The sequence below is a fragment of the Acanthisitta chloris genome, unplaced genomic scaffold, assembly GCF_000695815.1.
Source record: "Acanthisitta chloris isolate BGI_N310 unplaced genomic scaffold, ASM69581v1 scaffold45402, whole genome shotgun sequence".
NCBI classification, from domain to species: Eukaryota; Metazoa; Chordata; class Aves; order Passeriformes; family Acanthisittidae; genus Acanthisitta; species Acanthisitta chloris.
In genome coordinates this window covers 1-12,902 of record NW_008660719.1, presented here as the reverse complement: position 1 = coordinate 12,902, position 12,902 = coordinate 1, and the positions used below count along the sequence as shown (strand labels likewise).

The 12,902-nt window shown below is 37.2% G+C and overlaps 1 protein-coding gene across 1 annotated transcript; it reads right to left on the bottom strand.

Annotated features, from left to right (window-relative positions):
• Positions 1–47: 47 nt before the first annotated feature.
• LOC103797683 (coiled-coil domain-containing protein 66-like) lies at positions 48–12,131 on the bottom strand (the record flags this gene model as incomplete). The annotated part of the gene is made up of 13 exons (XM_009069904.1): positions 12,074–12,131; positions 9,884–9,906; positions 8,643–9,060; positions 7,666–7,798; positions 7,344–7,447; positions 6,660–6,784; positions 5,684–5,860; positions 4,792–4,923; positions 3,547–3,800; positions 3,178–3,262; positions 2,217–2,378; positions 611–758; positions 48–170 (listed from the first exon to the last, which is right to left on the bottom strand). Coding segments are annotated over exons 2-13 (1,867 nt in total), but the record flags the coding sequence as incomplete, so codon positions are not given.
• Between the last annotated feature and the right edge of the window lie 771 nt (positions 12,132–12,902).

The window sequence follows — 12,902 nt, the reverse complement described above, 5'->3', positions numbered from 1 at the left end:
TTTATTGGGCCGCAATTTATAACACTGGGGTGTATGAGAGTGATTACCTGTCTGCACAGCAGTGTCTCTCCAAGGAGAAGTCAGTTGGTCTGTGTGACTCGTAGCATCATCAGAAAAGTTACTGCTTTGATGTGAAATGCCAGAATTACAATTTTCAAGTTGTGTATCACCTGAAAAGCACGAAGTAAAATTGTTCCATTTAGTAACATATGTTCCATTTAAATTCTATCATGTTATCAGGCTACTGTGGTTTAGAACTCAAAGCAATACTGAGAACTGTGGTTTAGATCCTCATACTTTTCCTGGGAGAATCTAGAATTAGACTGGAAATCTAATTGACAGCACAGATGAATATTCCCTGTGCATTCCTGGCAATATCTTTAAATTTCTTCTTTTATGTAATAGAGTGTTTGAAGCTTACTCAAAGACAAGATTCTCTATAGCAGTTAACACTTATATGTAAATAAATTGACATGAACTTTTGTTCATGAAGCAAAGTAGCAAATTCTGACCCAAATGCAGACAGAAAAAAACCCTCCAACCCCAGAAACGACTTGCTTTCAAATACCAAAGGAACAGGCAAACTGAGTATAAGAAGATTTATACTTGCCACCACCAAGATTGTTCTGAAGTTTTGAAATGTCATGTGCCTTCTGAGCCAAGTCTGGAATGTGCTCTTCTTGTTTCAATCTCTGGGCTAATTCCTGAGCTTTCTCCATTGTCTGACAGAGCTCTTTGGTTTTAAGAGTCACAAGTTCCTTTAAAAAACAAAAAGTTAAATATGTGATCACTTATTTTGAGAATAAAACTAATAGGATTATTTAATCCCCATATAATTCTTGAGATTTACATGTATTCATATTTCGGTAAATATTTTTTTCACAACTAAAATTAGTTGAGCAAATGCAACATGTAACATGTAATTTCTACGACTATAACACTAAATTCAGAACCTGTGCTGTACTAACGAAAGATGTTCAATCCTAGCAGTAAAAAGTGACCATCTACATACCCTTAAAGTCATTTGGATATTTATTTCCTTGCTAATAAATTAATCTTTTTCTAGATTTCATCTGATTTCAGCCATCTGTGACGTCCTGCATCGTGTGGTTTAGTGAAATCAAAGAAGCTTAAATAAAAATACCCAATCCCACCTCCCTCCTACTTCCATAGGAAGGAGACAGTAAAAATTACCCAACAAATGTGAGGTTACAGTTTTCAGACTCAGCAGGTTCAAGGTGCAGGAGACTGGGCCAAGAAAAATCTCATTTCCAAACTGTTACTACCATCTCATCCCCACTTCTTACTGCATTTGCAGGTACAAAGAACAACAACTGACAGCGTTACATATTTTGAAGGGGCTGAGCAATTACAGAGAAAGATGACTTTCACAGTGGTTTACCAGTTTGTTCTCAGATCTACATTTCCAGCCAGAAAATATAGAGAAATCAGGGATCCATATTCCTGCAGGTTTTGGAGAAGAGTGTTTTTGGCATCACCTTGTCTTATGACACCACGGAATCTGCTACTGTTCCAAATAGAAAGCAAACAGTACTAGCTGCTACTGTGCCAGAAGGAAGAATGAAACATCAGACAAAGCTTTTAACCTTCTACAGAGGTAAGAACTTATATAAATGCAAAATTTGTACTTACTAAAGGTCAAAATGTACTTTTGGTTTAACTTCTATAAGAAAGGACTATGGAATGCTCAGCAATAGCTACAGAGGGGAAAGCTGAGGAATATGAATGACTCTTAAAATGACTTTTCCAGACTGTATTCTAAGAAGTCTTTAATCCAGACTGAAAGCACATCCAGTCTGATAAATTTAATGGTACTGAAGCATCTTAAAAGCATCAAGTTACCAACATCAATATTTGGATCACGTACTTTGAGGTATTTTTTAATTTAAAATTTGCATTTTAAAATGCATCTTCCTGCATTATTTAAAACTACATTTCCATTTTTGTCAGTACTTATTATTCCTCTTCCTGAAAAGGTCCTTGTTCAAAAAAAGAAACTTGCTTTATATTTATGTGGTGTTCTAAGTTTATTAACTGAGGAAACAGATTTTGGTTTCGAATGTCTAAATTTCAGATAGTTTTCATTTTCCAAGCGATAAGGTGAAACAGTTTTGAAGGTGAGGAACAACAACTATTTTTTTCAAAACTCAGTATTATTGTTGACTTTCTGCACTAAAGATAATGCAAAAACCCACCTGCTTTTGTTTTTGTTTCAGCATCTCTTCTTCAAACTGTTTCTGCATTTGTTCATGCTCTCGCGCCAGGCGCTGCTCTTCCTGCTGTTCTTCCCATTTCCTCTGCTCTTCCTCCAGTTGTTTCCTCTTCCGTTTTTCTTCCACCTGAGCCATTATTGCTTTCTAGCAGTATCAGGAAAAAAAAGGACATGTAAAACACACAACATTATTCTAAGCTGTTTCCTCATATACTTTCATATAAGTGTGTGATTACTGGATGTGGACGAACGAAAAAATATCAAGACAATTTATTTCAAACCCTTTTGCTTTTGCTTTTGGAAAACCATCTGTCCAACAGAGCAGTTTGAAATACTCAGTTACAGAAAACAGCTTTTTGTGTTTTAGGAAATGTTTTTATTTTTCTTGTAAATAAATGAAGGTCTGATTTTTACCTTCTGTACATCCTCTAAGCCAGGATTTTGATTTGATCTAGCAGAGCAACAGTTTGACCAGAACAGTCTTGTTACATTTATAGTAAGACTTCCTTACACCATGCTAGAGACACCATCATGCAGATACACATTCAGGTAGAATGCCACACAAGTTAGGTAAATGTCAGTAAAGCAGATAAAAACCTAAAGATTCATGGAGTGGGATTCTGTAAATATCAGGCCTCCTTACAGCACTGGAGACTGAAGGGAAATGCACACAAATCTACTAGAGCTCTAAAGACTGCACTGTACCTTTTCTGAGGCAAGAGTTCAGTTACAGAAATGTAATCATCTGTTCAAATATTGAAAGAAAACTGTAGGGTCTAACTGAATGAAACACTGTCAAACAACTGTACATGTAATATAAAGCATAAAAGTCAAGTGCCTCCCTGGATTCTGGCATTAAATCTCATGCTTTATTTATGAGACAACATTACCTTTCATCCTTTCTTCTTACTAAAATAGTGTTAGACTTTAAAACAAAAGTCTACCTGATGTTCTAACTGTTTCTGCCGCCTCCTGTCTCGCTCTTCAATCTGTGCAGGGTCCAGGAGAGCTGTCATTGAACGGAGGAAACTATGAACAAAGGAACATGTAAATGATTTTAATCATCAGAAAATAATCCTAAAGCTTTTCTTAATTAGAATCACTTAGATTTCATTTCCATATTGAGGTTATCCCATTGTATTAATTTATAATTATGAAATTCTTTTTACTAAGGAACAATGGAAGTACTTGTCTTTCACAGGTGAAACAACAGGTATTTCTGAAAAAAAACCCCACAAAAGCCAAATAAATAAGATCCAAAGATCAGAAATGTACTGGCTGGGAAGATGATTCTCCTTACAAAGCTCACTCACCTGACTTTCTGATTGTGTTCCAAAGCACCAGTTTTAGCAGCTTTTTCTACATTTCCCACCTTTAAGGGCATGAGATTGCCTGAAGGTGCAGGTGAAAAAGGGTGAATAAAAGCAGTCAGGTCCTTGGGGTCAGGTGACAGGCAAAGACTTCCAGGCTGCTTTTTGTGCATTCCATTTACGGAGTGTTGTGCATTAGCATTAAGGTGGTTCTTAAAAGAATCAAAATGCATTGCCCATCTGTCATGGTCTTCTGCCTAAATAAATATTAAACAACAAAAGAAAAAAAAGAAAAGCACTCAATTACACTGGTAACAAAACAGACAATACACACATGTACAACAGGAACGTTTGGAAAGATTCTGTTAGGGAACTGCAATACACACAGTAGTTAATGCCTTAAATGGGAAAACAGGAGTGTCTTGCTTAAAATGCAAATCAGATCACCAATTACACTGCTGAGCCTTACTTGGTCAGCAAAAACACTGACCTTAAAGGTACTACTAGAAGAAATAGTAACAGGGAAAGGAAAGAAATCAGCTTCTATATGAAGAAACCCTGGGGTTAAAAGAGATAGATAGTACATTGGCCAAGAGGGTCAGTATTAAAAGTCTCTTCAGCTATTCCACCTGCAAAGCAATTATATTGGCCAGTCTCCTTTTAAATCCAGTATAAGAGACCTACATTCAACAGCCTGGCAAAACCAAAGGGGGAACAAGGTAAGACTATTTTCTTCTAAGCTTTTTGGAGAAGTGCTTTTTAACTTTTTCAAAATTTCCTAAGAGTGTATGTGCATTAAAATAATATTACTAGAAACAGGATTCAAACACCACTGTAACACAGTGGATTTGTCTACAACTTTCCTTCTCTTTTCTCATCTCCTGTAGACCACACAAAAATTTTTACGAAGTGTCTAGTCATTGTCAGTATACAACCTTCCAAACCCTAGTGCTTTTACACATGGTGGGAAAGAATGAAGAAGTGTAACAATATCCCTGTCTTCATCTCTGCAGCAAGCACTCTAACACCACACACTGTGGTCTGTTCTCTGCCACCAAAATACTGGAACAGCTACTGACTGAATGCTCAGTAAGTCCATCCTAGGGACTTATGGTGAAAACCTGGACATGCTGCAGGTAATTACATCTTTGTTTTCACTTCACTAGGTCTGTGATTTCATCTCTTATTTCTTAGGATAAAAATGTAGATAAAAACTCTTATTCTAAGAAGTCCCTAAGCCACAGATACCTTTGACAAATTATGTTTTTCTTCTATTTTTCGTAGTTTAGCTTTTTCCTTCTGTTTGTCCAACTCTTCAAGCCACTTCTTCTGTTGCTCATGCTTCAGATCACTAAAAGGTCGTTCCTGTGGCACAGCTTCCTGAAATAAGATAAGTGCTAGTCTCTTGTACAAACATCAATACCTTGTCTAGGTATAAAGACTCGGCAGAAAACTTTGCCTTTAGTTGCTAGGGATAACAGGGCACACACAGAAAAAAGAATATAAGTTCGTAACTGCAGCAAGTGTCTGACTGCTGTTAGAAAGATGCTGAATGAAACACTAGCTTCTCATGCCAAAAAAAACCTTCCTTTTATGTATCATGAATAAAAATCCCTTCCTTCTCCCTACAGTTCATTGCTCAGTCTGTGTTCCAGGTAGATTCAGTACCACAGTCTAATCAGCAGTAATCTATCTCATGTAAATTCTAGATACCATCTTCTGTTCCTGCTTCTTAAGTGGTATCTGTATTACTTAACAAACTCCAGTGACACTGAGAACTTTCACTGCCATCTGACAAAACACTCTTCAATCAGTGCTCAGTAGCCACAACTCAAAACCTACTTCTTGAACCTTCTGCTATCAGTATCTCTTATTTCTCATAGGTTCCCACCTCTCTACTTCTTCAGTGGGCACTTAAAAGCTAATTAATACTTTACCTCACCCCTCTAGTACCGTTCTTCACATCAGAAGAAAATTCTCAGCCTTCAAAGCATCAGAATTTTGATAAATATTCATTCAGACACAATTCTTTCGACAGAGCAAAAAGGTCTACTGGATTGTGGTTTAACAGAACTACTGGAGATACACATTTGTGGCCGATAAATAGGTAAAAAAACCTGCATGCAATTTAAGATCTTACCCTGAAAACAAATGCTGTGCAACTGCCAGCTGGTACCTCAGAAGAACTGAAATCAGAAGACTGCCCAGCTGGAGCTCCTGAAACATTCAGTGGAACTTCATTATCCTCTGGGACTAAAGCACCTGTACAGGCACAGTTTTCCTCAGTGGCATTAACTGAGTCAGCTGGAAACACTGTCTGCAAATAAAGTGACCATTTAGGAATTATTTAGCTCACCTGTTTTGTTTGTATTAAATAGCCTTTAACATAAAATAAACAAGTACATTGTACTTCTAGAAGCTGCCATTCATTAAAACCTCAGCCAGAACTTGTAACTTAGCATCTCATATCCAGTATTTCTTCATTATGTAGATTGAAACAAGTTCCTATAGGCAGAGTCATAACTTTGCTAGGAATGCTGAATGTGTCAAAAAAAAGGCAATTTGCTTTTGCTGTAATAACTGACAGCAGGTACAATCCTAACTTGTGTTTAACAGCAATTTCACTGGAGAAGTCTCATCAGAGCATAATATATGTATCTGACACAGTGTTTTCAGAGTGACAGCTGACTTTTTAAAAGGCAGATTAGAAGAAAAGTAACATTTTTATGCTCATTATTATGTAAGTTATCAAATATACGTGAGAGGTCATGAACAATGTAAATCATTATATATCCAGGAATTACATTTGAGATTATTCCTCAAAACAGGACTAGAAAAAATGTATACCTTTAGGTCAGGAATCAAAATGGAAGGACAGGAATGGGTTGTGCGTGCTACAAATATCTTACTTTGTGATGCTAGAAACTGGAGCAATACGTAAGTGTGGGACAGGGAGATGCAGCAACTCATGCTGTGAAAAAGCTTGAAATCACCACAGATATTGGATCCTACTGGACTCGTACAGAAAAGAAAATCTTGTATGACTCTGAAGGTGAACTGTTCTGCAGCAGTGCTCTGGAAACTGTGTGCTCTTCTGTGTTTGTTGCTAGCCTTACCTGCTCTGGGTCAGCAGCTTCCACTTTCTCTTTATGGGTTTTATTGTTGCCAGGCTTTGCCCAGAAATACCCCACCTCTCCCTCCAGAGTTTCTTTCAGTTTCTTCTTTAGTGCTACCTGTTCATCTTAAAAGAGAAAAACAAACCCAAACTCTGGTAAGAGTTCCTAATACAAAACTTAGCAGTTGCAAAAAAAATTCAGAAAGGCAGCAGTGCATGTCTACCCTGTCAGTTTAACTGTAAAATGGACTACAAGAGTTGTCACCATTGCCTGACCAATCATTCCAAACAAGACTTTGCTCGTAAGAGGATGGCAGCTGAGCCTCTGCCTAGAAATGCAGGTGTAATTGGGGAGTCACTCTGAGCAGACTAAAACACACCGAAGGCTTAAAAATTTCCCAGCAAGAGGCAAAACTAACAAATAACCAAGTACATAAATTCTCTCCATTTTATTCTACTAGTCTTGCACTACTGTAATATTATTAAAAACAATGGATCTTTGCGTGAAACTCTGAAATTCAAAAATCTTAATCTGTCTTGGAGAGTAATGACATTATATACTTTTCAATTTGAGGCAATTACATTGATGTAAGTAAATTCAAAAAAGCATAAGGCATACCAAGTTTCTTAGCATCCTGAGTGTAATAAAAATTGAGCAAAAATATATTCTATACATCATAAATACCTAATTCCTTCTTCCACTGGGTCTTTTTCAATTCCAGTAAGGCTTTCTCCCCTTCTCTTTCACCCAAGGTACTAAATATGTCAGCAGGTTTCCACGAATCCTTTCTACAGAAAAGGGGGGGGAAGAATTTTACCAAAAAACCTAGTTTGTTAATTTAAAATTAGTATTTATAACTTAAAAGAAATTTTAAATAAAAATAAATTTACTTGCAAACAATTTAAAAACTTTAAAATTTGTATTTACAAATAATAACATAAAGAACCACAATACAAATCTTTACTGGAGACACAACTTTTGTAGGCAATAACACAAATCTACATACATAACTTTCTGTCGTGGCTGTGGGTGTTCTTGTTTCCCACTTGAATCAGAGTTTGCTTTATCTGGAACTGATGAAACTTCAGAATCTTTTTGGAGTGATGATATAATGTTTTCCTCTGATGCCTCATTAGTAGCTGTGGTAGAACATAAATATATATAAGAATATATAAATACATATATGACCACTAAATTTTCTTCAGCATTGAGTAAATACTTTCAGAGCAGTAGAAACGTGCAAATTCCCCAGTATTTAAGAAGAGTGTTTTCAGCCTTGCTTATATACTTAAGGCATGCAAGTTAGAGCTTTGCAGGGTAATTTTAGCATGCCACACTTATAGTAAACATTTCTTGGTTAAGGCCTCAGACTTTGGGACTCTACTTAATTGCAGTGTGTCTTATTCTTAGTGGAAAAGAGCTGGACCCCTCCACAGACCCACTGACAGGAGTAAGGATGCAATGCAGGAAGATAAACAGTTCTTATACTTCTGAGTAGAAGAACTGGAGAGAGGAAAAAATAAACCTATTCAACAGTAATACTACAGTTAGGTAAAAAGACACATGTCCATCCTTGGGTCAGAGGAAAACAGCAGTACTGCTCTTGAGACAGATAGGAACATCTGAACTCTTCACAAACCAGATGGACACTGGTCTGGTTTGGCACAGACAGCCTCTCTGAGGCAGTAGTACAGTTCAACTCTGTTTTCTCCCCCAATGTAAAACTGTTCTTATTTTGCATGAAATATTAACAAAATTGCTTGCTGGTTTGCTCTTCAAAGTACTGGAATACTATCAAACAATCCTTTATAAAATTGTCAGGTGCTTGGTTCCTAGCAGGAACAGACCATTTCACATCCAGAATTGCAAACATATTTTGGTTGAGACCTTTAAACAGAACATCTCTACAGTGTTCAAATAAATTCAAATTATCTATGCAAAATTCAGCTTTCACATTTTTCTCTGTTTCCATGAGTATATTACCTGTTTCCTCTTGCTTTTCACTATGAGCCTCAGAGATGCTTCTAGTTCCTTCTTTAACAATCATCAATATCTGTTGAAGCTGTTCTTGTGTTAAACACACCAAACTTGAGTCTTCAGCTGATACACACGGGGTTTGAGGTTTCTGTTTAGTTTTCTTAACAATATTAGGATCCTCTGAATCAGGATATCTATTTGTGCTGTCTCTTTGGAAAATCAAAGAGTGACCTTTAGTTGTGGCTTCATGTGAGGAGTGTTTAGAAACTTGGAGTTTTTCACCTTTTGTCATGGATAAGCTTGATTCACTCCTTGGTTTTGTTAGATTTTCTTGCTTGATACAAGCATCCTGTGTTGACCTCAGGCTATGCCCAGTGTGCTTTATTCTCAGTGCCTGTTTAGATGCTCTGGCTTTATTACCCATCTGTTAAAGCAACAAGATTATCAAATCAGGAAATAAAACTATATTCAGAACAAATGAAAACAAGACTGAAGCAACAAGTAAAACATCTTCACAAGTACCAGGAATACTCTGGAAAAGAACATAGCACCTCAATCTGAATATTTCAAAATGACAGTATGAATAATAACTTTTTGTACCATGACATTTATAAGAATTAACAAACACTAATTCTGCTTCACTTTAGTGTTTCGGAAGCTGCCTGCAAGCAGGAGTGTGTTTTCACCATGCAGCCAGCACCATTTCAATCTTGAGTTTTCCATTCTGTACTGAAGTTTTATCCTTCTCAAGGTCCTTGGTGTACACTTGGAATTATTTCCTATGTACTGGGACATTTTTCTGCTTTCTCTCCTTCCCCAACCCACTGCATTCCAGTTTACTCAGAGACAACCTGCATGACTAAACTGGAACCTGAACACACTTCAGATTCCTGTTTTACCAGAATCACTTTAAGACCTGCACTTCAGATTCCTGTTTTACCAGAATCCCTCTAAGACCTCTGAAAGTTCTGATTTAGTTGATTCCATGTGCTGCTCTGATGTCTTGGCCAAGTAAACTAAAGCATTTTGCAAAGGTAAAAATAGCCATAGGACTTTGAATTAATCCTTTTTAATAGCTATTGTGAACCTGAGAAATCACAGAGTATCTCAAGTTAGAAGGGACCCACAGGTACATAATTATCTTTCATAAATAGGATTACAAGTATTTAGACAGTTCAAATGAGTTTTCAGATTGTGTTAACAAATTAAATGATTAATTTGTGTGTTCTAGTAATTTTTCCACTTACCTTCATTGCAGGCTTTGATTTATCTTTTGGGAAACAAACACAAACATATGAAAGAAGTATTTAATAACAACTTCCTCCTGAAAAACAATCTTGACAAATTAGTAAACTGTTATATTCATTTGATTTTTGCAAGTCAGGGGAAAGTACTTTTCCCACAACATCGTTCCCAATTATTTTACCTTTCTTTTTACTTATTTCAGTATATACACCTCAAATGTTGGAAAAAAAATTTAGATATATTCCAGTAACTATTTCCAGTTTTATCTAGATCTAAGAAAATTATTGTGCCAGTCTGACCTTCCCCTGCTATTCATAGTTTCTCAGAGCCCCGTGGTAATGGCTTTTTCCTTTGGTTACATGGTGTTGTCTGTCTCCATCACTGAGATGCCAACCACTATTGCTCCCCTCACCTATGCCCTAAAATACTCTGCAGTCTCTTAACCCAAATCCTGGAAGATGCAGATCTGTAGTGGTCTCAAAAATACTAAGTGCCATGTGCAATATAATACTTTATTGTAATATTAACAGAGGAAACGTGGTACTCAAGAAATCCTGTGCATTTTGCTAATGGAAAAAGGAGAGAAAATAGTAGGGACAGTACTTTACTGGAACACATCTGTTGGAAATAAGGAAATAAGGCTTCTTCAGCTGCACACAGCAGTTACTGCTCTGGCAGGGGCTGCTCATCACTTTGCACTGGTGGCACCTATAGCTTTTTTTTGCCTTACCAACTGAAGACCCTGGAGAACACTAACTGTTGTTCAGGTCTGCAAACCCACACCATGAATGGCTTCCAACCTAGATGAACATTTTAAAATTTGGAAGAATGCTGAATTGCTGCCCTGCAGAGACAGGCATTAAGTTGTGAACCATCTGATAATGTTTTGGTAGTAAAGGTGTTCTGTGGCCATGTTCATCACTGGGTTCTTAAGCATTCAACCCTCACTTGAATAAGTAAAAGTCACTTTCTGACTTCTTTCTGGCTATTCATACATTAAATAAAGTGGGATTCTACATGCTACACAAACCAAACTTCCCTGTGGGAAGGAGAACATAAACAGGGTCTTTTCCATCACAGTGGGAAGATGCATAATGTGAAACCCCAAAGTGCTGCCTATCGATATTTTATTTTTTTTCATCTGTGTAAGAAAACCAACTATCTCCAGCAGCAGCTTAGCTACTACAGAATAACACTACTTTAGCCCCTAAGACTGTGAGCAGTGGTTGACTGTGCAGACAACTGAAATTCTGAACAATTTATGCAATTTTTGACACCATCCAATCCAAGGAAGAGCTGTTTATATCCATGTACACACATGTTAATTTATGGAGAAGATTGCTTGTTCAAGGCTGTTCACAGTCCAAGGCACTGCTTTATCTTGGAGCACTCTGGAATGTACACTGGCCCTATCCAGCTAATGATGGCTGTAAGGAGTGAAAGCTGTAGCACAGCTGGTTCAGGTTTGTTTCCAGTACATTGGTATTCCTTCCTATCTCATAATAACCCAGAGAGCCTCATTAGACAGCTGTCTGGTAAGTGCAGAAAACAAAACATAATTTAAAGGGCATTAAATGGAAAATTTCTGTATCCTGACTATGTAGAACAAACAGGTAGGGAAACTAGGCTTGTATAGAAACATATGTCTGACAAATCACAAAAATTGAATTTACTATAGAGACATGTCTGAGAAATCACAAAAGTAGAATTTATTAACACTTAATTATGAACATGTACTGGAAAAGTCTATCTCAGATGGTAATAATGAGCAACAATTGAAAATTGCAAAGATTAACTGCCAAATGTGAAAGCTGCTTTACAGTAAAATGAGACTGCAATGATGTAATTCTGTGTAAATTAAGCAGAGAGTTATCAGGCCTCTTTTTCCTTGGTAAGAAACATGCTATAAGTTACATAAGCACTTTAATTTATGAACATAGCCAAGCTGTAAAGAGGAAAGGCTATTTGCCAGCTGTTCATCAGTGGACAGACTATTCAGGACTTCACTGAAACTTATCAGCCTACTGCTAAGAATCAAGCTGGGGAGTGAGAGACCTTGTAAATAACAATGCACAAACATTCTTCCTAGTCTGAAAAATATTTCAATAAAGCTGTGCTTTGCGTTGCTTGGATCTTAGGTTTAACTTCAAGAAGCTTTAAAGATTACTTGAGATAAATGATTAAAAAAATACCAGAAGAAGCTAAAATTAGCCTCGGCTTTCCATCCAGCACTTCAGTTTCAAGCTTCAGTCCATCGCTGCAAAATGAAAGAGAGAGAGAGAATCTCAAATATTAAATTATTGGATATGGTACAGTTTTTACATTAATAATGAGGACAATTGTACTTAATTATAACACAGTATTTACTATTGACCCAGATGGTCTTTCACACCCCAAGCTATGTTTTTGGAAGTTATTTAATACAAAGAAATCAACATACCTTGAAGAGGGTATACTTTTATTATTCATACTGAAAAAATTGGATTTGCACGTTACAAAGTAAACCTTTGATGCTGAAGGTGCCACTCTATATTGTCATACAGAGCAATACACCTGCATCAAGAATTCATTCATCCAACAATATGAGCACACACAAAAACCACTGACCAAGTCTCCTGGAATGCCAGTGCTGATCACAAAGAGGGGCTGTATTCTAGAAACAGTGTCTAATTGTGCTTCCACGCACAACAATCCACCTTTTGAAGTGGAACCAGCATTATTATAAGGCTTTATGAAGAGGGAAAAACTTGGCAGTGTTGAGGTAAAGTACCCAAACTCTTTTCTTTCTTCCGCGCGAGAAGAAAATCTAATACGAAGGTTAATGTTCAAAAGAACATTTATCTTCAAGCTTTCATTAAAAAATAGTAAAGAACTTAAAAACCCGGCACAGCTCGAGCTCGCACACAACTTTGTAAGACGCAGTGTCAGCAGAGCCGCTCGCGCGGACAGCGGTGTGCCCAGCGACACGCGTGTCCCGAGCACCCCAGACCGCGGCCCGAGGCCGTCCCGCGGGGCTCGGTA